Consider the following 24,210-nt stretch of genomic DNA (forward strand, 5'->3'; position numbering starts at 1 on the left):
CATCAACAGACGGAATAAAGTATAAAGTTCAGTAGAAATGTTGGTATTTTACGGACAAAAATGACATTAATTCACATAACTAGCAAAACATAACTAAATCAGGCAAAAGCTTATGTTTCCAAATCCGTTTCGTTCAAAAGAAAAAAAACAAAAACATTGGACACTCTTAACAAAAGAGTTAAGTGTGTGTGTGTGTGTGTGTGGGAATAGGTGTGTGTGTGTGTGTGTGTGTGTGTGTGGGAATAGGTGTGTGTGTGTGTGTGGGTATAGGTGTGTGTGTGTTCTTGTTTTTCCATCTGCGTGGGGACTTTGGCCTGACTCTATACATACACGTGGGGACCCATTTACCCGTGGGGACCAAATTTGAGGTCCCCACCGGCACAACCCCATTTTGCAGCATAAAATGGTGTATAAACATGCCTCGTGAAGTTTTCCAGGAAGTCCCCATGAACCTCATTTCAAGATAAAATTTGTGCGAGTGTTTAAGGCATGCGCTCCTAGTGGTCACACAGAGTATTGCAGTCCCCTTTAGGCTAGGTGTTCCGGAAGTGTGCTTCACTGTCTGCTCACTCTCTAGCTCCCCCTATTGGTCAGAAAGAGTTTTACAATTTAATGGTCAAATTAAACTAAAAAACTAAAAGTTAAACTTTTTAAACTTAATTTCTTACAGTGTGGGATTAATAGAGTATTTTTAATGGAATTTATTTTAGGTTAATTTAAAGTGAAGTTTACCAATATTTACTTTTTTATTTAATTTATTGCACTTAGCTTAGCACAGCTAAGTGCTGTGAAAACCTATTGAAACTCAAAAGTTTATTATGATTCTTCTCAGAAAATAAGCACCAATTTGGAGGCCTAAGAATATTTGAAAACTCAAACTTTGGAGACTCACGAGGGACTGCCAAGGAAAATGGCAGCATGCTAAGAGAGCTCTGGAAACCAACAATTTTCTTTCACATTTATCTCGAATATACACCTCAATTTACCCAAATATAAATACGTCTGACATGCTAAAACCTAAAGTCTTTCTAAGAAGCCAGATATTAATAATTTACTGACAAAATGTCAAGCAACAACAAAGCTAACTTTTTCAAAGGTGCAGCAACGAGAAGCAAGCTAGCAGCGAGGACCAGCCCCATGCCTGACAGCACTTCTGCTAACCTGTTGACAGACTTAAGCTGCACTGAAGAGAAACATACAAACCCCAACTTCATGGAAGAAATATGGAACATGAGCGCAACACCACAAATTGTTGCAGCAGATGTTGTCTCGGTTAAAGAAAGAATTAAAGAGTTTAGAGACTGTGGAAAATATTCTAATTAGGCTGAACAGAGGATATCCAACATTGAAGATGCAAGTGCTCAAGTTTAAATAGAGGGGCTAAGAAAAGTACTAAAAGTGGCAGCATGTTCTGTGTTGCTTTGCTTAGTTCTATGTTGTATTTCTTTTCTTTTTTCTGTACCAGGTCAGGGTACTTAAGTTTGCAAATGTTGTTAGTATTAGTTATTATGCTGATGTGTATGTGCCTCGTTAAGTGGCAGATCAAATCACCTAAAGTATACCCAATAGCGAAAGATGTCTAAGGAATATATTAACATAATTTCGTGGAATATTAATGGATGTGGGCACCCAATTAAAAAGGTTTTGACTTATCTAAAATCCAAGGGTGCTGATATTGCATTCATCCAACAATCACATATAATTGGGGATGAAGAAGCTGCTAAGTTCCAAAGAGGCTGGGTGGGTAAAGCATACCATAGCTCATTTTCAAGCAAACAAAATGGTGTAATGATTCTTGTTAATAAAAACATAAGTTTTGTTATGCTTAAACAACATAATGATAAGGAAGGGTGCGTCATATGTGTTGAAGCCTCACTGAACGGAATTAGGACTGTCCTCTGCAACATTTATGTTCCTAATCAGGAAGAACCCAACTTTCTTCATAAAATTAATAGCATAATAGGAAACAATGAGGGCCATATTATTCTGGGAGGCAATTTTAACCAGGTGATGGATGTATTTATTAATTAAAGTATGCCAAGGGGGAAACCAGCACCTAAGGACAGGGCTGCAATCCAAATGCTAGCACAGGACTGGAGTCTGGTTGCCATTTCTGTTTTCTTAGTTTTCTCATGTTTTTCTTAGTTAGGGAGGTAAGTTTTTGTCATTTGGTTTATTTACTTTTATTTAAGTAAGTTGGTTAATATTCAGATAGTTTCCTTTTGTTTGTTGTTTTCGGCACTAGCTCACTCTGAAGTCATACGCTCCACTTCTTGTAACGTCTCAATTGAAACATACATCTCTTTAAAATAAATATAATTATAAAATGTTCAACTTCGTGTGTGTTGGCCGCTTGGGATCTGAAGAGGATGGATTCTTTATGTTACGATCTGGCCACGCCTAGACGGGTCGTAACACCCTACTTATACAGAATGGTATGCGGCACTTTTAGAAACTGCTTCTTATGAACGACTAATTTACAAGATAAACGGTCAGATTGAGGCGTATCAGAGTATGTGGGAACCGTTCTTAAAACCATAGAGGAAAGGCTCAAACACTATTGGTCCAGAATAAAAGATACAGTGTGTTTGTACTTTTTATTTACATTGTTTTATTTACTTTTTTTTTCATTTTATTTTTATTCTACTTTTTTTTTTCTTTTCCTTTAGCTCCTTCTGCTGGCTGGGGTGGGGGAAGTACGGGAGGATCGGGAGGGATTCAGGGGGGAAAATGTTAAAAACTCAAATCCTTCTCTGTATAACTACTCAAGGTTGTTTACTTCACAGTAGTGTTATTGTCAACATTGGTTTCACTGTATGTTTAATTGTGGAAGGATTTAATAAAGATTCAACATTGAAAAAAAAAGAAAAAAGATGGGCTAACCCAAGTTATCTTCTTGTCAGGCCTGGAGAGACCAAAGGGTACATTGTCACCAATGGCCTTCTTAAGAGCTTGTGGAGCAAACTATTGGTAAAAGATGAGGGGAGTTGAGAAAGACATAATACCAATTTGTACAATCATGTTGAGCATATATGTTATTGAAATATTTACAAGAGGCTGTTAATTTATCTAAATATGAAGTACTTTATAGGGTGTTGGTTAAATCTCAATTTGCTTTTACAGATAATTTCTTCTATCAAGAAGAATATATAAGGAACTATGATATCTCACTGAAAGAAGGATTTGATTTGTTTGACTGACTCTGTTTAAGTTAGATTTGTTAAAACAATGAACTGTAGCATTTTTGAACTTTTAATTCAAAGTGCTTGGTTGAAGACAAAGAATGGTTGAAGCAGAGGGATCAAGAATCAGCATGCTACTCAAGCAGGTTGACTGGCTCACATTTATGTATTTATTTATCCACATATAGTTTTTCTTATCTACCACAGCCCTCCACCCAGATTCTCCATAATGGGTGCCATCTCACACACATCCTGAGATTTGATGTCCCCACCTCACCCATGCCCATCCCCCCACAACATTCCTCCATGGATTGGAGGGCAACATGAACTTTTAATTCAAAGTGCTTGGTTGAAGACAAAGAATGGGTGAATCAGCATGCTACTCAAGCAGGTTGACTGGCTCACATTCATATATTTATTTATCCACATATAGTTTTCCTTATCTACCACAGCCCTCCACCCAGATTCTCCATAATGGGTGCCATCTCACACACATCCTGAGATTTGATGTCCCCACCTCACCCATGCCCATCCCCCCTCTACATTCCCTCCATGGATTAGAGGGAAACATGCTGAACTATAAAGTGTAGCATGTTTGAACTTTTGATGCAAAATGTTTGGTTGAAGATGAGAGGAATCAAGAATCAGTATGCTACTCAAGGAGGTTGGTTGACTGGCTTACAATTCTTCAGTCTCTTTCTGCAAACCTTCCTAATTTATATATTTATTTTTCCACATCCTAATTTTCTGATTTGCTGTAGCCCCTCTGACCAGTCTCTCTGTAATGGCTGCCATCTCACACACATAGTGAGATTTTGCGTCCCCACCTCACCCATGCCCATCCCCCCACAACATTCCTCCATGGATTGGAGGGCAACATGAACTTTTAATTCAAAGTGCTTGGTTGAAGACAAAGAATGGGTGAATCAGCAAGAATCAGCATGCTACTCAAGCAGGTTGACTGGCTCACATTCATATATTTATTTATCCACATGTAGTTTTCCTTATCTACCACAGCCCTCCACCCAGATTCTCCATAATGGGTGCCATCTCACACACATCCTGAGATTTTGCGTCCCCACCTCACCCATGCCCATCCCCCCACAACATTCTTCCATAGCTTGCTCTCAAACTTTGCAGATTTGACTGGTGTGGAACCTACAAAATGTCCATTACAAAGAATACTTTTTTCTCCTGAAGCATTACTTTGGGAGATAATAAAGTTAACTAATTAAATTCCTAGTTTTATAACTTAATTGATCCGCGGTAGAGTTGTGGCGCCAAAGTTAAGGTGTCATTAGTTATTAGCACAGGGCTGGGCCGGAAGCCTCTGCTAGCTGCTTTTTGCAACCAAGCAGGAACCCTGGCCTGTGCCGGAGTCTAAATCAAGCGCTCCTTTTTTGACTGCTACACACCTGCACCGAAGGAGGAGATTCAGACCTTCATGCTAACATCCAGGAGAGAGGGGCAACCTAGCTAAAGAAAATGGTAAGATTATTGTTATCTTAATGGACTCCCGGTTATTATCTACTATATCACTTGGTCAGATATATTTTTAAATGCTGTTTAAACGTGTTGACCTGTAAAAACTGTTTCAATTGTGTTTCACTAGGATGGCTAGCTGACGTTAGCCTTGCTACAGCTAATGAGAAGCATGCATGTTTTATTTTCTATTTATTGAGGTTCAGTCTTACAGCAAATACAATGAAATAAAAGTGACAATTAACCAAAAAAAAGTATGTTATTAAAATATGACTGCTCACAAAAATGACTCAAATGCAAAATAAAAAAGCTAAGTTTGAAACTTGCAAATCTAATAGAGCAGAAGTTATGAAATATGCAATATTTTCAGTAGCCGTGCTTGTGTGATTGAAAAGGTAATAACTTTTTACATGTTCTCTGAATTGAGAGACGATAGACATGAGGAGCTAAAACATGAGACAGAAGTAAATGGATGCCTCGTGCATAAAGGTTGATTCTGCTGGGAAGGGGGCCTTCAGGCCACATTACACCAGACTACATCCTTTTAAAAATAATAAAGATTGGGATTTTTGGGGGGTGTAAGAGTGGGGAGGGGTATATTAGGATGAATCGGGAGGTCTGAATTGGAAACTAACTTCAGCATCATTACTTTTGGAAAATTTATTTTAGGCCTTTGACACTGACTTATAATCATTGAATGTTTTTTTATTTTTTCTGGAAAATGCCAACCAGACAAGTAGATCCAGTGATAGGAGTGACGGAGTGGAGTCTACACCCAGCTGTTCAACAGCTGAATGGAGTGGTGGAGTGGAGTCTACACCCAGCTGTTCAACAGGTGAATTATTTCGGGGAAAGATGCATTAGCCCACAAGGTTTTTTTCCCACATTTAAGTTGTTATGTATTATTGTTTCCACTAAATCAATATAATGTGAGTTATAACTGTTCAGGTGAGAGAAGGGAGGTGTGACAAGAAGTGTATTAAAATTATAATTTATTATTTTTTTTACACGATTTTAGTTACCTAGAAGAAACTACCACAATATCAGTTAATGTTTGCTTTAAGAGTACTAAGTCAGGTTTTTCTTAAAGAAAAGGCTCAACACATCTGTCGGTGATTTTACTTCCAATGCCAGTTGTTTCTAAATGTCCAAGGAAATAGAGATTTGTGTTAGGGGGGAAGCTTTGGTAGAACCCAGGTCAACTGCTTTCCTTTTTACATTTTTGCATTCAACATTGCAAGTCAACAAATCATTGTTGACTTGCTATAACTTTGCTAATTTTATTTAATAACCCCTTAGTCTAGTTGTTCCAATCTTGAGTATTAAATTGAAAAAGTTAGAAATTTTAAAGAATTGCTGAAATGATTGAATACTGCAGGTCGGATATTTATTTCTAATCCCATATTTAACATTTGTAACCTAGTGATAAGACCCGCAAATATTTTGAGAAGGCCAAATATAGGAGATGCAGAGTCTCTGAATTGTTTTAAGGTGATATTAACTTTTTTCTTTTTAAATTTCAGCTGCAGATGAGACATTTGTGCTTGAACCAGAGCAGAGGCAAATGGTAAGTGTGCCTATGAATAAGTTCAAAGGATGTGACAGTATTTCAGTTTCATTCTAGCTCACATGTACTCTTAATACTGCATAGCTAATTTAAATATTTTTCTAAATTAAAGTCTGTAAAAGTTGCTGCCCAGTTGTCTTCACCAATGAACATGTGCATCAGTATTTTCAAAAATACTTTACAAATCCTACAGTGGTGAAAGTTATTTTCGCTGTAGAGAAGTGGCGAAAATGTTGTTAAGCAGAGAAATGCTTGAAAAAGATTATTTGATATAAGCTTGTCGTACTGAGTTTGGGAGGAATGCTGTGTCTTGAAAATATGTTTCCATCCAAGTTGGCACTTTATGTTTAACATGTCTGGATCATAGATGGTGACTGAAATCAGGCCTGTTAAGAATTCTCTGATTTTCAAAATATTGTGAAAATTTTTTTTAATACCCCAGTGATTCACTTCTACTTATTTTAACTGATTATAAAGGCTGGTGTCCTGCACAAATGTTTTCCTGTTCCACCACACTTGACCCAAATTAATGGATCATTAACAAATGTTTTATAACAAGCTATTGGAGAATGATTTGATTTGAATGAAGTGTGCTGTAGCAACCCCTAAGCCCTGGGAGTTGCTGATTCTTGACTTAAAGTTTCACCTGGATGCATCATTCTCAGTGTGGTCAGGTGCCAGTTCCATCTGGACCCCATTTTGTCTGTGTCTCCAATCTCTTTAATTTCACAGATGTGGACATTTACAAATTGTTTTCTGTGTTTTATAGACTCAAACCCGTGCAGCTCGTCGCCTGCAGAAACTAAAAGCGCATCACAATAAATGTGAGGCTCATCACAATAAATGTGAGGCTCATCACAAGAAGCTCGTCACAAAGGAAACAAATCAAGTGAGAGAGAGCATGTCTTTTTTGCTTCACCGTTTTCGTGATGTACCCAGAGATGAGAACTGTTTGTAAATGTACCATATAATTATGTAATAAACACAAATTTATAGCCATCTTTAATGCTTGATAAAAAAGTCTGGTCAACTTTTAAAAGTTTTGTGAAACAAAAATATTGTAAGTTATTGTCACGTTGTACGGAGGTGGAGGGTTAGAGTGTAAATAAATAAATTTAATGAGACATGGACTACATGAACAGGATGCTAAGTGTGATGAGGATCCGACAAGACACAGAGACACAGGTGACACTAAATACACATGAGGTAATCGGGACGAGACACACCTGGGAAATAATCAAGGGATAGACAGGACAACACAGACTCAGACACACAGGAAACTTGAACTAAATACACAGAAAAACACAGAACATGACAGTACCCCCCTCCCTTAAAGGGCGGTTCGTAGACGCCCCAAAAACAAAAAAGTCCAAAATACAACAAGGGTGGGCGGAGGGGTGTCGGACGGGGGGCCAGAGTAAAAACAACAAAAAACAACCCAACAGGAGGGCGGAGACACCGGAAAGGCCAAGAGTCCAAAAAGGCACAGAAGGCGGAACCCACGGAGGAGGTCCGGGGGCCGTCCGCGGCACTGAGGGCGACGAAGAGGCTCAGGAGGAGCACAGGGAGGCTGGGACTCGGGAGGAGGGATGCTAGGGGGCTCGGGACTGGCACAGGGAGGCTCGGGACTTACTGAGGGCGAAGACCCCCTAACTGGGAACAGAAGCAGAAGAAGTCTGGTGCGGCACCTCGGGGCCGGCAGAGGGGGTGATGGCTCTGTGAGGCGATCAGGGGCCGGGTCCACCGGCGGCTCAGGTCGCTTTGTCAGGGCTGGCAGTGGAGGCTGTGTTCCCGGAAGGCGATGAGGGGCCGGGTCCACCGGCGGCTCACGTTGCTGTTTCGGGGCGGAGGTAGCGGCGGGGACCGAATCCAGGGGGTGCCAACACCAGTCTTGTCCCCCGGAAGAGCTCCCTCTGCAAGTTGGTTAGGGCATCCGCCAGAGCCCTATCCTGCCCGCTGGATCTCCGTCTCGGACCGGTCTGCCTCTTAGGTGGGAACATCCTTACTCCAGCTGGATTCATATGCAGTGTGCCTCACATTCAGTTTGGTCGGATCCTTCTGTCACGTTGTACGGAGGTGGAGGTGAGGCAAACACTCAGAAAACCAGGTTGGAGTGTAAATAAATGAATTTAATGAGATATGGACTACATGAACAGGATGCCAAGTGTGATGAGGATCCGACAAGACACAGAGACACAGGTGACACTAAAAGACACAGGTGACACATGAGGTAATCGGGACGAGACACACCTGGGAACTAATCAAGGGATAGACAGAACAACACAGACTCAGACACACAGGAAACTTGAACTAAATACACAGAAAAACACAGAACATGACAGTTATTACAAGATTTCAAGTGTCCAACGTCACGATGCAGACTCTGCTTATCAGAGAAGAAATGCATTTGGTGGTGGCTGCTTTGCAAAATCATGTAACCTGAAACTTTAGACTGTGCACAGGAGCTTTCTTTGAGGTGGACTCACCTTGTCAGTCAATTCAAATTTATTTAGTGTCTATTACAATACAAGTTGTCACTAGATGCTTCCAAGACACCCAGACATGGACTAATCAGGACTAAATCCAAAATACTCTGAAGCATTTATTATCTTCCAGTCTATGAAATTCCAATGGCCTATCAAGTTGAAGTATAAAATCAATGTGCATAGTTTCAGTGTCATTTAATCTAAATTTAGTAGGTTAGATTAGGTGGTAATGGATACCAAAATCCAAAAGTAATTGGCCATGGTTTCTGATTTTTAACTGTCACATTTGAACACAGCAGAATATTAGCTTTTGGTATATTTGTAACAAATCTGGGTGGATCACTTCATGGTTTGTATTAAATCTGTAAGCAAGGCATTTGCTTTATTTATCCTCCCACCCACTCTATTAAGTAATGCACTGTTATATTATACACCATTAAATGCAGAATTTACAGTGTAATCTGAAGGAGCCCGTGCACGTTTGGTGCTGCTAATATGCGACATCTTTGGGATTTCTAAATACCTTCATACAGTAGAAGTTAACTGTAGCTCTGTATTAAATTGTAACAGTTTATTTAGGCATGGACACATTTTAACTGTTAAACTTATGAATTTTTAGGAGTTCTCATCTGATGAGAGCGACGATACCATCATCCTTGGTCCAGCACCAACTGAAGTACGGGACATGAGCGTGCCTGAGCTCACAAGAACTGACAGTGTGATTGTAAGTTTATCTATAAATATCATAGTCCAACCTAAGAGGTATTTGGTCACTATTTTCACTATCATTATTTTTTCTAATGTTAAGACTCACTTAGGTTAGAATTTTTTTTTTTTGTATTATTTAAAACCAAACTATCCAAGAACTCAGTTAGTCGCCTTGTGCTGGTAAATCTGTCACTTTTTGGGGATGCTTAAAAATTTTGGAAAAACATTTGAGCTAACAAGCCCCAAAAAATAAAAAAAAACATACCACTATTGGGAGTATTTCTTTTTTGATGAACTTTTTAAAACTAGTTGTACATATTTAACTTCTTCTGATTTGTTTATATGTTTGAGAAATAATCTGAAAGTAATTTCTCTCTTTTTAAAAAAAATAATTTTAGCTAAACAAACAAATGCTTCACTATTCAGAAGCATCTCTATCAAGTTCGGACATCACCGAAGAGGAGTATGTTCCCGATTCAGAGGACTCTAAGAGCGACAGTCTAAACGACAGTGACAGTTCAGCAGATGAACAGCTCAAGAAGAGAAAGAAAAGAGCCCAGAAAAATACTTCTTCTCTGGAAGTCCAACCACTTAAAAGAATGCGTGTGACCACTTCTAGTTCCTTGACCGCAAAAGATCCTGGAGAATCTTCTTCAAGTGATGCAAAAGATCCTGGAGAATCTTCTTCAACTGATGCAAAAGATCCCGGAGAATCTTCTTCAACTGATGCAAAAGATCCTGGAGAATCTTCTTCACTTGACGTGACAGTCATGACCTTGAAAAAGAAGGGAGATGGCAGTAGGGTTTACAATAAAAGGTACTATTGTGCATTTTGTTGCAAACCTTATAGCAAAATGGCACGTCATCTTGAATCAAAACATAGTGACATACCAGAAGTGGAAAGTGCACTGAAATGCCCAAAAGGGTCTAGAGAACGACGGATGCAGTTGTCCGTGATAAGAAACAAAGGAAACCGGGCCCATAATAATAAAGTCATAAAAGAGGGAAAGGGAATGCTCATTCCCCGCCAACAATCCACCAAATCTGCCAAAGCAGGGGATTACTTGCATTGCATCAACTGCCAGGGTTACCTCAAGCGGAAATCCTTGTGGAGGCATATGCAGAGGTGTTATCTCAGTCAAAAAGTCAAAGGACTGAAGCCAGGAATATCTCGAGTCCAAGCCATTTGCAAATATGCAGAGCCAGTACCACACAGTGTCAATGCAGAGTTTTGGAAACTAATACTTGACATGCACCAGGATGACGTGGCAAAAGTTGTCCAAAGTGAGAAGTGCATCTTGAAATTTGGAGAACATTTGTTCAACAAACATGGTCAAGATGTTACAAGACATGAATACATCCGACAGAAGATGCGCGAAACTGCACGAGTCGTCCTGCAAGGAAAGAAAGATGGCAAGTTGGAAACCTTGTCAGATTTCTTTGTGCCAGCTAACTTCCCTCATGTAATAGATGCAGTTAAGAAAGTGGCTGGCTTGGATGAAAGAACAAATGTCTTCAAAACACCATCTTTAGCACTCAAATTGGGTCACAACCTCAAGAAAGTGGCAAATGTTCTTGAATGTGAGGCTATGATCTCAGGCGATGAGAATACCATTCACAATGTGCGAATTTTCAAACAGATCTGTGAGACCAGATGGAGCGAGTGTGTCTCTTCCCATGCCCTTAGGACTTTGAATGAGGCTAAGTGGAATGCTCCTCAGCTTCTTCCCTTTGCTGAAGACGTCAGGAAAATGCACGAGTATCTTGAGACAAAAAGGATGGAGTGCCAGAGGAACCTGAAGGAAGAAGCTGTAAAGAAGAACTGGGCTGAACTTGCCAAGATCACGCTGTGTGAGGTGATAATATTCAACCGGAGAAGAGAGGGAGAAGTATCCAAGATGCCACTGAATGCTTTCACCTTGAGAGATACCTCTGTCACCCATCCAGATGTGGAGCTTGCTTTATCGGAACTTGAAAAGAAGCTGTGTAAGCACTTCCAGCGAATTGAGATAAAAGGCAAACGTGGTCGAAAGGTTCCCATTCTCCTCACTCCTGAGATGGCATTGTCAATGGAGTTGCTTATCCAAAATCGTCGCAAATGTGACGTGTTGGATGAGAATCCATACATGTTTGGGAGACCACAAACTGTCAATCACTTCAGAGGATCAGACATAATTCGTGAGGTGGCTCAAAACTGTGGTGCAAAACACCCTGGAGCACTGTCCTCTACCAAACTGAGGAAGCACATGGCCACTATGTCAAAGGTACTTAACCTAAAGGACAATGAAATGGACGACCTAGCTGACTTCCTCGGCCATGACATTAGAGTTCATCGTCAGTATTATAGATTGCCTGAAGGGACATTACAGTTGGCAAAAATCAGTAAAGTGTTGCTGGCACTAGAAAGAGGACAGCTCTCCCACTTCAAAGGAAGAAATCTGGATGAAATCAGCATTGATCCACAAGGTAAATTGGTATATTTTTAGTGAAGATTTAATTTGACCCCCTGGCATGGCACATTTTATTTATTTTAATGTTGACTTTGTAAATAAAAAAAGATGACATCTATAAAAGTTTGAGTGTCAGACATTGACAACAGTAGGAAAAAGTAGCTCAGCAGGCATTTTTTATATTACATATTCTAATTCTTGTACTTTTTTTTGTTTGCTTGTTTTAATCTTTGGGAAATTCAATCATAATTTCCCATTGTAAATTGCTCACTTGAATGGCTATAGAACAAGGAAAAGCGCTAAGACTGCTGACAGCATATGCAATGCTTCATAGTTTAATATGATGGATATTTGTTCATTTTCCAGAGAAAATGTCTGTGGACAGTGGATCAGACACTGAAGAAGAGGTTGACTCAGCTGAGAGGGATGCTGGAACTTCATCTTCCAGATCACCAGATGTGGATGGCAACAAAAAAGTAGAAAGTGGTGAGGAATCACAGATACATTCATTTCTGCCTTTTGTACAATTTGTTGTCAAGACAGCAGTGCACTTTTAGATTTGTGCTTAGGCATTTTAACTTACTCTCCAGTGTATTATATGTAATATATTTCTATTACATAAATTTGATTTTTAGAATAGTTGTCAGAAAACCACAAGGTTAAGCTGTTGCCATCTTGTTTTCCACCTGGAAATTGGAAACCAGATTTTATGACGTTAAGTTGACTGACTATCACATCCATCACTGCCAGGGATGTGGACATGTGAAAAAGTGTTTCCATGACACTTTAGTGAATTTGGGGATTATCGAATCCCCTGAAAAGACACCTCCTGGAATCATAAAGATGGTTTACTCGACATTAAGAAGTTTTTTCAAATAAGTGCCGTTTCCATTACAAGATCTTTTTTTTTTTTACATTTGATGGATGGATACAGGTCATGGAAATGCGTCTGATAGTTTCATCCATAAAAGGAGAAATGTTTTTAAAAGTGTTGCTAACAGGGCCAAACTAAATGTTGACGGTAAAAATTAATACCAGCAGCTTCTGATTTAATGCTGTTAAGAAATTAGCACAAAGTTAAACTGTTAAGCTAATCATTTGAAATGCTTGTTTGAAGCAAACACACTGACTGCTTACACTGTTGAATACTCTTTTACTTAATATACCTTTGTTTAGGTCAATTCGGGGTGAACAGGAGATGCACCATGGAAGTTGCACAAAGCGATGATCTGCCCTCAGCAAAAGGTAAGAATATTTATAAGCGTGAAGAAAATGAGATTGTAGATTTCTGATAAATATTGAACCTTTAGAGGCCACTGTCCTCTATCATTATTCTTTCTCATGCAAGCCATTTTTGGCTTCTGTCATTTATACAAATTTTTAATGTACTCTGTACCTGATGATTTTGTCCAAGTCACATATATTCTGAGATCTGTTTGGTTTAACAGAGAGGTCAGATGACGAGGTACCAGCAGACATGGAAGTCTCTGGCAACTCCAACACAACTAACGGTAGTTTCTCTTCCTCCTTGGAGATTATCAATGAGCAGAAGCTTTAAAAATGTTGCCAGACTCATCTTTCAAACTGAAGAATTTATCTGACTGCTAATTTTTATTATAAAGAAATTATAACCACCGGGTCTAATGTCTCAACTGAATGTCCCTCCTGCAAGCCAGGCTTGAGAACATGTAAACCTTTAGTTATTTTTTACACATTTAGTGTTCATTGAATATTTCACATTATCAGGTGTAAACCTATTTCCAATATTTTCTTAATTTTTTTATTGAACTAAACAAATGGGAAAATAATGAACATTTCACAGCACTGTTTGTGTGGGGTTAAAATTAGGCTTCCTCATTTTATAATCTCATGAGGATCACATGATATCTCTACATATAAAACTTTAGAATAGCTCAATTTTCATTTGACTGCATACCTTCAAGCAAAAGCTTGGTTTTATTTCTTCTCCCCCTTCTCTATTATTGCCGCCTTGAACTGTCTTCGAACAGCAAACTAACTAGAACGATCAAAGGTAGTTTGGGTGATTATTTTAATCTTTCTGTCTAACTGCACCTATAACTTATTTTCAAAACTTGTAGTGTTAGGAGAACTTATCAGGCCCTGTGAGTTTTCCCAGGTTGGACTCTGTGACAAAGGGAGATTTAAGTTTAATCCATTAGAGAGCCCTGCTTATGTTGATGCTCTCTTAACTCAGGCTCACAGAGTCTCCAGCCACCATCAAACCATTCAAAATCTTTCTTTTGGTGAAGTCCTTTTGAAATGGAGGATATTTTAAACAATTTTTTTTTTATAACTTTATTTTTATTGAAATTTTTAGAATATTTTCAAAAAGAAAAATCAAACAAAAATAAAATAGAACAAATATAACATAGAGGGGGGAAACTCTTATTACAATATCAAAAGATTCAAGGGTACCGTTCGTATCCAGAATTAGTCCTGTAGTGTTGATGTGATGTTTATCCATTTTTCCTGGCATTGCTCTTCTTGTGTCCTCAGTCTATGTGTTAGAATCTCCATCTCATATAATTAGTTCACAGTCTGTATCCATTCCTTTCTGGTGGGAGGGTCAGATTGGCACCACTTCCTAGTTATTACCTTTTTGGCAGCCACCAACAGAATTTTAAACAAATAACAGTCATTATTAAGAACAACATTCTCCAAAAGGCCAAGATATAAAACCAGACCAGTCTTAGGTATTGCTCCACAATTTCTCCAACACGGTTGAACAGTAGATTTGAATTTACTGGTAATTTTGGGTGTTATAAAAAATCTGATTATATTCTTCCAACAATGTTCTCTCCGAATTCTGGAAGAGGATGTCGTAGTTTGGGTCTTCCAGATATTAAACCAGTCGTTTTCCGTTAGCAGAATATCTAATTCCCTTTCCTATTTTGTTTTAATATCCAGAGTATTAGTGCCTCTATTTTCCAATAGATGTTTATAAATTAAGGACACTGTTCTGTGTTTTTTACCCTTATAGGTCTCAACCAGCATTTTGACAATCCCATTTTCATTTTGGTCTACTCTGTGTTTTATCTTTTTGTTATAAAAATCCCTTAATTGTAAATATCTAAAATGATCTTGAGTTCTCAGAGCAAATTCATGTTGTAGTTCCTGGAAACTTTTGAAATGCCCATCTTTAAGGACTAAGCATAGCGCTGTTCAACCTCTTTCTAGCCATTGTTTAAATCTTAGGTCTTGAATAAAATATTTGTTATAGGCTGGCCATTGGATCAAACATAATTGTTCCTCTAGTTTGCATTTTCGAATTATATATAACCATTTACCCAGTGAGAAACTAGTAATAGCATTAACTTTCTCAAGTGTATTCTTGGTGGTCTCTATATCTCCAATGATACTCCACAATTCTCTTCCACAGACTTTTTGTTTAATATTTTTCCATTTCGCTTCATAATTTATGTCACTTAAATTTATTATGGGAGTTATTTTAGCAGCATGGTAATATTCTCTAAAGTCTGGTAATGCCAAACCTTCCTTCTCTTTTGGTAATTGTAAAGTTGCAAATCTTATTCTGGGTTTTTTGGCGTTCCATATGAATCCAGATATAATCCGGTTCCATGTTTTAAATTGTCTGTCTTGGATTTCTATAGGTAGTGCCAGGAAAAGATATAATAACCTTGGTAATACGTTCGTTTTTATGGTTTCAATTCTAGAGCTGAAATCTAGTGTTAGGGCATCCCACCTTCTAATGAATGATCAGATATACTTGTTTCTTCTATTTTACATTCCTTTACTTTACAGGTAAAAGCCAGTAAATTAGAATATTTTGAAAAACTTGATTTATTTCAGTAATTGCATTCAAAAGGTGTGACTTGTACATTATATTTATTCATTGCACACAGACTGATGCATTCAAATGTTTATTTCATTTAATTTTGATGATTTGAAGTGGCAACAAATTAAAATCCAAAATTCCGTGTGTCACAAAATTAGAATATTACTTAAGGCTAATACAAAAAAGGGATTTTTTAGAAATGTTGGCCAACTGTGGTAAAGAAATGTTTTCATGATAGCTTTATAAATTGCTCTGTCATACAGACTGAAACATTTTTTTCATTGAAGAACACTTAAGTGCCCCTAATTGTTTTTCAGGCCCACCACAAAAGAAAAGATTCAAGTGGAGCCAAGAGGAAGTCCAGGCCGTAGAAAAAACACTCTTGGACAGCATTGAGGCTGGAAAAGTTCCTGGGAAAGCCCAGTGCTTAAAGGCCATTGAGACCTCGCCAGAAGCCCTCAGAAATAGGACCTGGCAAGGCATAAAATTCTACATAAAAAATCGCATAGATGCATTAAAAAGAGAGACTTCCAAGAGAAGGTAAGCGTTGATCTTTTTTACTTTGAAAGAAAACGGATCACAGTTTTCATCACAGCGTGCCATTAACGCGTCAATTCTTTTTGGAGTTCTGCCAGTTTTGAGACAGTTGAAAACATGTAAACCTTTAGTTATTTTTTACACATTTAGTGTTCATTGAATATTTCTCATTATCAGGTGTTACGGGTTAGCTGTATTAAATTTAAACCAAAACTGCAAGTTTAGCTGCACTTTAATGAAAATTTTATTCTCTTCAGTTAAGAGGAGTTATTGTGTAAATGTATTCAGAATGAAAAAATTGATGTTATAGTGTTTTGTGTCCTGCTCAGGCAGCTTAGACAAATGGGTTGGTGGGTCTGGCTGCTCAGCAGTGTCATAGCAGATTTGTTGTACAAACTTTGAAGATTTAATGTTCCTGCCGTTTTTATAATTGCCTTATTTCCTTTTTTTTTTATTGAACTAAACAAATGGCAGTCAAGTTTTGGATACTGTATGTTCATGGATACGTATCTATGAAAACGTTCCATTTATGTATACGTTGAACTGTATGTATATTTTTTTGCAACATTATGAAAATTGTGCAATAAAATTGTTCACATACAACGAGAAAATGGAGTCCAGTATTGATGGTTGGCATTAAGCATGTTACCAGGTACTTAAAAATAACTTCAAACAAAAACAAATATGATATAAAGCAGTTTATTGACTTAAAAGTACTAGGATTGCTCATATTTGAAACACTGTTTCCAAAAATTACACAGTGCCACCTGGTGGTAGTTGGTGATGGAGACGTCCCCACATGGTGCCAAAAACATGACAGATTTTTGATTTTCTAAATTTGATTAATTTTTATGTTAAAGATTATATTTCATGTTCCAATGTCCCTAAAAAAAATCCAAACCTAAAACCAAACCTTTAGCTCATTTAGAAAGTTGGGTCCTCACGCGTAACCACCTAGTCACTCGCAAAAAAATGTCCTCACGTTTCAGGAAATACAAGTATGTGTGTGTGTGTGTGTGTGTGTGTGTGTGGGTATAGGTGTGTGTGTGTGTGTGTGTGGGGGTATAGGTGTGTGTGTGTGTGTGTGTGTGTGTAGGAATAGGTGTGTGGGTGTGTGTGTGTGTAGGAATAGGTGTGTGGGTGTGCGTGGGCGTGGGTGTGTGTTTTCTGGTGAATTTTTGGTTCAGTTTGTTTTTCTAGAGAATCTAGAAATTTTACTCAAGGCAAAGTAGTGATACTTCACTCAAGTAAAAGTAAAAAGGCAGGCCTAGTAAAGATACTGATAAAAGTACAAATTTTCAAAAAAGAGAACATTGATTCAGTTTTATTTCTTTATTTTTCTTTTAGCTGATTGAATTTCCAATGTGTGCCATGTCTTGCGTTCTGACCCACGAATGCTTTGCAAACTCTCATTTCCATCCCAGCTGGAAGTTTTTCCGGAGGGGCGTCTCTTCCCGTCGTTCGTTTGAGTGGATCTCAGGTCTGGACTTTGACTGGGCCGTTCTAACACATAAATATGCTTTGATCTGAACCGTTGTGTTGCAGCTCTGGCTGTGTGTTTGGGATTGCTGGTGGCTGAACCCCCCACCCAGTCTCAGGTCTTTCACAGCCTCTGTTTTCCTCAAGGATTGCCCGGTATTTAGCTCCTCTCTTTGGCAAAGAAAGGAATCCTCACAGCATGCACTGCTGGTAGTTTTCCATCATACTTTGTGATTTGCATTTAGACTAAAACGACTCATTTAGTGTCATTTCACAAGAGCACATTCCTCCACAAGTTTACTGTGTTCAACACGAATTGAGCCAGTAGGTTTCTTCTGGTCACTCTTCTATGAAAGGTCAGATCTGTGGAGAGTATTACCGATAACGGTCCTGTTGACAGAGGTGATGCCAAGGGGGGGCTCGGAGGGCATGGGGCCCTCTAGAAAAATGCTAATAATAGATAATCATGTGACAGAAAGGCACACAGAGTAATTTCTTCTAATAAAACAAGTACGTAAAACCCAATAAATAAACACAAATGAACTATAGGCAAAGTAAATAAATAAAATTGCTTCTTTTTTTAGCTTATTGGGCTGGGCTGGCCACCTCCTTATAAAACAAAAACAACCCACACTTTTTATATTTTAATCATTTTCCTTCCAGTACACAACTGTGCATTACTGTTTTGAATCACATAAAATAGCTATAAACCAGTTACAAAATAGTAATGAAAGATTCTAATTAAGCATAATATTAATCTTTGTTACATGACTGAAATGTTTGAGAAGTTTAAACATTGTAGTTAAGTAAAAGCTCAGTGAGATAAAATAAAAAAATAAAAAATCACGGCCTGTGTCACTTTTCTTTGCCAAAAGACGATTTAATAAATAAAAAATGACATAAGTCGCTGGCTTAGGAATGTGATGATATATTAGTTAGCTTGCCACCACTGATTCCAGATCATGTGCACCCAAACAGAAATTAACAGGACAAACTTTGTTTGGACCAAAATCCATTTTATTTGACAAAAAAAAAAAAAAAAAAGAAGGTGAGTTTCACTGTGAGGTGACCTCATGGTTGTTCGCGCCCTGCTGTGGATTAGACGCTGCCGAAGCGGTCTGCTCTCTGAACATGCGCCAATCACAGCAATCCTCTCCCACTCTACATGTGAAAAAAGTCGTCCGAACACCATGTAGAGACGGCGGCTCTCCCATCAACATGTCAATAGGCATCATAACTGCTGTCCAATCTGGATGGAGTATGTGTTAATGTTCCTCCTTCGCTCCCAAAGTGCAGCTGCAGGGACCGTCAAGAGGCCACTCAGGAGGAAGGGCCAGGAAACTGTGCTGAACGAGGACGATCGTCAAAACACTCTGCTGATGTGTGTGTGTGTGTGTGTGTGTATGTGTGTGTGTGAGAGCAAGGCAGCAACACACCACCAGCTGGTGTGCTACGCAGGGTGGGAAGGAGCCACGGTGCAAGAAAAGAACACACATGTAGAAAAAAACAACAGCTTGAAAGATTTACATTAGAAATTCACTGATAGTATCTGCATTGGTCAGGATATTGAAAATCAATCTAATCGATCGTTTGTGACTTTAAATGTTTAAAACAAATGCTTAAAGTCAATTCCGCTCTGCTTCTGTGCGCTGGATCGGTATCGGCCGACACTAAGCCTCAGGTTTCGGTATCGGAAGTGACAAAAAGTGGATCGGTGCGTCCCGGATTTATATAGGAACGTTTAAAAATAATAATAATAAAAAGGGAAACGCGTCCATGCTGTGCAAATCTGTGGATGTGTCTGTTATTTAGGCCAGGGTCTCCAGACCGGGTCGGGGACTGCTGCGGAGGAGGCGAAGGAGAGCGTCTCCTGTAAGACGAGGTGCTGAGGGGAGTGAACGGCGGCGGCGGCAGCGTCACCGGGGGCAACCGCCGGGGACACGCGGAGCGGGACCAGGGAGGAAACGGCTGTCGGAGACCCCGAGAGCTTCAGCGAGGCCTGCAGCGCGTTGGCCTCCTCCAGCTCCAGGCTCTTGGAGGCGATGAACTGGCTGACCCGCAGCAGGCAGGACCTCATGCCATCATGGTAGCTGTGATGGGGGCCGCCGCCGCCGCCACCGCCGGCGGCCTCGGGAAACGCCTTGCTCTCGGCCCGGCAGTCCTTCTCCTTCTTCAGGAAGTCAACGACGCTCTCCAGGATCTCAGCCTTCTCCACCTTCGGGTTCCTCAGCTTCTGCAGCAGGAGAAACGTGAGAGAGAGAGAGAGAGAGAGACAGACAGACAGACAGACAGACAGAGAAAAAGTGTTTAAAAATGTCTGCAGGTCAATTCAGCTGGTTGCTAATTTATTTTAAAACCAGCTGAATTGCAATAGAGGTCAAACATCTGAGAGCAGCAGGACGTTTCAGTCCTTTATGGAACCATAACTGGTTTATAAGTGAATGCTTTAATTTTAATCATTTATTTGCTCTATTTACTTATACCTAAAACATATACCAAAAGTATAAAATTCAGACCACAAATAGCCAAAGTCCACAAATTGATCACATGGTTTTCTAACTATATTTTACAAGTAAACACATTTTGGTTTTGACTAAAACTCTGAGGTATTAATGTAAAACATGCATTTTTGCACAGATTGTGAGCAGACGTTACTCTGCATTTAAATTAGACTTTGTCTTTTACTTTCCACAATGCTGGGGGAAAAAAAATAACACTACTGATGACATTTAGTCATTTTTATGTCGTTTATCATCAAGAGATACATTTATTTATGAATTTGCTACACTCTTGCGCTATTTTAATGATCCAGTGTGAAAAGAATGCATGTTTAACTGCAAATCAACTATTTGTGCTTTTAGAGAAATCATATACAGTCAAATTGACTCATGTAATTTCATCTTTTTGTGTCTGTATTTAGGATAAATCAAAAACACACCCAACTACAAATAAACTGCATTAATTAAGGGTGCAAGTTGTTTTCTTGAAAGTGGGAAGGAATGAAAGGAAGGCTGAATTAGGGGACAAATTAGAAACAACCATGTTAGACTGGAGTCGCTTTATGTTTATATATAGCCTATAGATCAAATCAGTTGCCCAGACGATGCGAAACTTGTCGTAGAAGACTTCTGTTTCGTGGCTGGTACCAAACGACCAAAACTATCGAATGACTGAACCCCGTACAGAAATACCCCTCAGTTTACCCACATTAAAGCTCAGCGCAGTTAAAATCAATCACGTACCTCGTTTCGCGTGTTCTCCAGCATCAGTAACCGTAAGGTTTCCAGGCTGCTGTTGATTCGCTCCCGTCTGCGTTTCTCCATCATGGGTTTGGACGCCTTCAGGACCGAGGAGAGAAGGACCTTATTTTATTTTTGTTGTCGTTCTTAAATTAAAGTAGTTTAACGCAGTCTGTTCTGCTCACCTTCCTCCTGGATTTGCGTCCCGGCGGCGTCTCGGGTGACGGTAAAGTCTTCATGCTCCGTGTCTGCCCTGCTTCCCTTCCTGAGCCGACGTGCGAACTGGATGAACCGAACGTGACGCGGAACGATTCCTTCTATTGATTCTCTGTTGATGTCTCTGCTGTTAGCCACGCCTCCTGCCGACCCACGTCACTCTGAGACCACGGAGAGACCGCACGGGGTTCGCGTTAGGCCCATTTTATGCACGGACGACTTTCATTTGCTTCTGAATTGAGTTCAATTCACTTTTCTTTTTTTTCTTTTTTTTGCTTGCGTCTTCTTTTAGCAGTATAACCAGACAGGAGAATTTTATTCAGTGCTCACCTGTTGCTCTCTCAAGAGTTAGGCGCTAACTTTGACTAAAAATAAAAACAACTTCCCACAAAACGCCATGCTGCATTTATAAGCTGCAACATTTCCTTTTCCAAACTAGCTACTTTCTTTTTTTCTTTTTGCTTAACGTGAACAACAACAACAAAAAAAGAACTTGCACAAATCCCTTTAGTAAACAGTTTATCCGGCACTCTGGGAGAAAATCCCAGTTCAACCATGAGGCTTTTTACAGACATGAAAATAGTATTTCATAACCAACACGGCGATCCTTCAGCAGCGGTTTGCTGAAAACCCGGCATGCTGCAGCTGATGAATCACTTCTCAAGTTTAGACAATATTCTCTTCCACTTCGCGCATTATTTAACTAAACTAATTTCATTTCAAACCTTTTACATTTTACCGTCTACATTTCTGACATTAATTTAATAAATATGGTACTAAGCAGTGCGCAGAGGAAACATTCAAAGTTCGAAGAAGAGACAGGAACAATAAGGACATATATAAATATATATACTTCTTAATATGAACAACCAGCGTGAAAACATGATGCATTTGGTATATATATATATATATATATATATATATATATATATATATATATATATATATATATATATATATATATATATATATATATATATATATATATATATATATATATATATATATATATATATATTAACAGTTAACACACTTTCTCTCTTTTTTTTATGTCCTACATTTTCAAAACTGTACTACAACTCTACTACATTTTCAAAATGACTATTTATGGCAATCTGCACTTAAAAAAACTGTTTTATGTTAATTAATTATAGGTTTCTGGAGTGTGTGCTGTTGACCGGGTCACCCTTGTAAAAGATTCCTTGATCTAAATAGGTTCTTTACCTGGTTAAAAGAAGATTATTTACTAAAAGAAATAATAATAATAATAATAATAATAATAATAATAATAATAATAATAATAATAATAATAATAATAATAATAATAATAATAATAATAATAATAATGAAAGCAAAAGGAAATTAGGATTTAATTGGTTAAGGGAAAAACACAATCCAAACTGACCCCTGAACTCTGAGCCTGGTACAAAGATTTACTGTCTGCCATACAGAAAACTAAAACAGGTGAAAACATAAAGCATCTAACAAAATACAAAATTGGCCTGGTGCATCTCAACAGTATATCCACCCCCCTACTGAGGCTTTTGGTGACATAACGAACTAAAACTATGATAAACAATCTGATTAAACTCAACTGACAAACAGCAACAACAACCAAAATCTTGCTAGAAATGTGCAAAAAAACAAACAAAAAAAAAAAACCAACATAAACAACAAAAACAACAACAACCTTGTAGCATTTTTAAGTGTGTACACCCCTAAACTAAAGTGTTTCAGTCTTTTTGACCACTTACCTGAAATCAGTTTATTGAAACTAAATAACCTGAGATTTGTCTTAGCTGTTCTGGTGCAGGGTTTCCCTCTCTTCTCCGCATTTGCATAATTTAGCTTTAAACTTAGTTTGTACGCAAGTTACAAGGGATAAAGTAATAAAAATAATAATTTGATTGGACAAAAGTATTGGTCAAGAGAGAGATACAAAAAGAAATCCACATTTTATACACAAATACACAACGGGTAATTAATAATTTGATCAGATGTGGGTAGGGCTTTGTGTAACTTTGAACCCTTTAACAAAAAGAGCTTTTTTTTTTCTTTTTCTTTTTTTTTTTTTTTACAATGTTTTTCTTCACGCAAAGCTCCGTGTTCATGCACTGACCAGAACATTTGTCAGGCGAGGGGAAATGTTTATTTGTTCATTTACCACCTTAGCAAATGATCTCATGAAAATGATCGTATTTAGATTGGTAAGTGGTCTCCATGTGACAATGACCTAAAATAAAACAACAATAAAATAAAACAGGCCTCCCCTCTCAGGGCATCAGTTTCCTCTCCACTTCCTCTGATCCCTCTAACAGCCTGAAGTGAGGGGATAACACCGGGATGATCGGATCAGGACGCCCCGCGGAGATTAAGCGGCTTTTCAAGCGACGATACTTCCGTTTGAAATCAAAGAGCGGAGAGATTAGTGGCGGTCCAGAGACCAGCGCTGGTTGCCATGGCAGCGAGGCGGGGAAGCCCGCTCCGACCGCGGATGCGGGGATAAAACCGCATTTAGTCGCTGAGCTCGTCCCGAACGTGCTGGCGCGAGCCTAGACGTTCGGGACACGCGCGCGCCGGCCCTACAATTAAACCTCAAAGTGCGCTCGCGTTGCAGCGCGTGGAAACTAATTGGTTTAAAACCCGCTTTTTGCTCGCGGAGAAACGAAGCGTCGGCGTCTAATATCGGGACCGCGAGCGTGTGTCACCAATAACAACAACAACAACAACAACAAAGAGTAAAAAAAAAAAAAAAGAAATGAACAACTGGCTCGGTTTCAGCGGAGACGTTGTGGGAAAGCGGTGCACACTTAACACCCAGGTGTAACAATCCCCCTCAGACCCACTGGCACGTTTCACTCCGACCTTCTGCTCCAGGAGCCCGTTTTGTGTTTCCTGATGTCAGACATTTGGATTTAATCCACCTAGAAATCAACGTCTTCGTGTATTGAACGGAAACGCACTAACCGTTAAAGGTACGCACGCTCCGTGTTTTGTTTCGTTTTTGTTTTGTTTTTTAATTATCGTGAGCGGAGCCTTATTGTCTC

The 24,210-nt window shown here is 38.9% G+C and overlaps 2 protein-coding genes across 2 annotated transcripts; one reads left to right on the forward strand and one right to left on the reverse strand.

Annotated features, from left to right (window-relative positions):
* Nucleotides 1-288: 288 nt before the first annotated feature.
* On the forward strand, nucleotides 289-16,832 carry LOC122837255. Its single transcript, XM_044127469.1, has 9 exons — nucleotides 289-4,670; nucleotides 5,397-5,499; nucleotides 6,188-6,231; nucleotides 7,001-7,120; nucleotides 9,337-9,441; nucleotides 9,824-11,891; nucleotides 12,242-12,361; nucleotides 13,052-13,120; nucleotides 16,010-16,832. The coding sequence occupies exons 1-9, from the start codon at nucleotides 4,668-4,670 to the stop codon at nucleotides 16,234-16,236; spliced, it is 2,859 nt and encodes a 952-aa protein (XP_043983404.1). The 5' UTR covers nucleotides 289-4,667; the 3' UTR covers nucleotides 16,237-16,832.
* Nucleotides 16,833-18,761: 1,929 nt separating this feature from the next.
* Nucleotides 18,762-24,027, reverse strand: her5 (hairy-related 5). Its single transcript, XM_044127470.1, has 4 exons — nucleotides 24,010-24,027; nucleotides 21,133-21,324; nucleotides 20,951-21,046; nucleotides 18,762-19,941 (listed from the first exon to the last, which is right to left on the reverse strand). Exons 2-4 carry the CDS (start codon nucleotides 21,184-21,186, stop codon nucleotides 19,513-19,515), a joined length of 579 nt encoding a protein of 192 aa, XP_043983405.1. The 5' UTR covers nucleotides 21,187-21,324; nucleotides 24,010-24,027; the 3' UTR covers nucleotides 18,762-19,512.
* Nucleotides 24,028-24,210: the final 183 nt, after the last annotated feature.

Source organism: Gambusia affinis, linkage group LG09 (assembly GCF_019740435.1).
Source record: "Gambusia affinis linkage group LG09, SWU_Gaff_1.0, whole genome shotgun sequence".
Classification (NCBI taxonomy): domain Eukaryota; kingdom Metazoa; phylum Chordata; class Actinopteri; order Cyprinodontiformes; family Poeciliidae; genus Gambusia; species Gambusia affinis.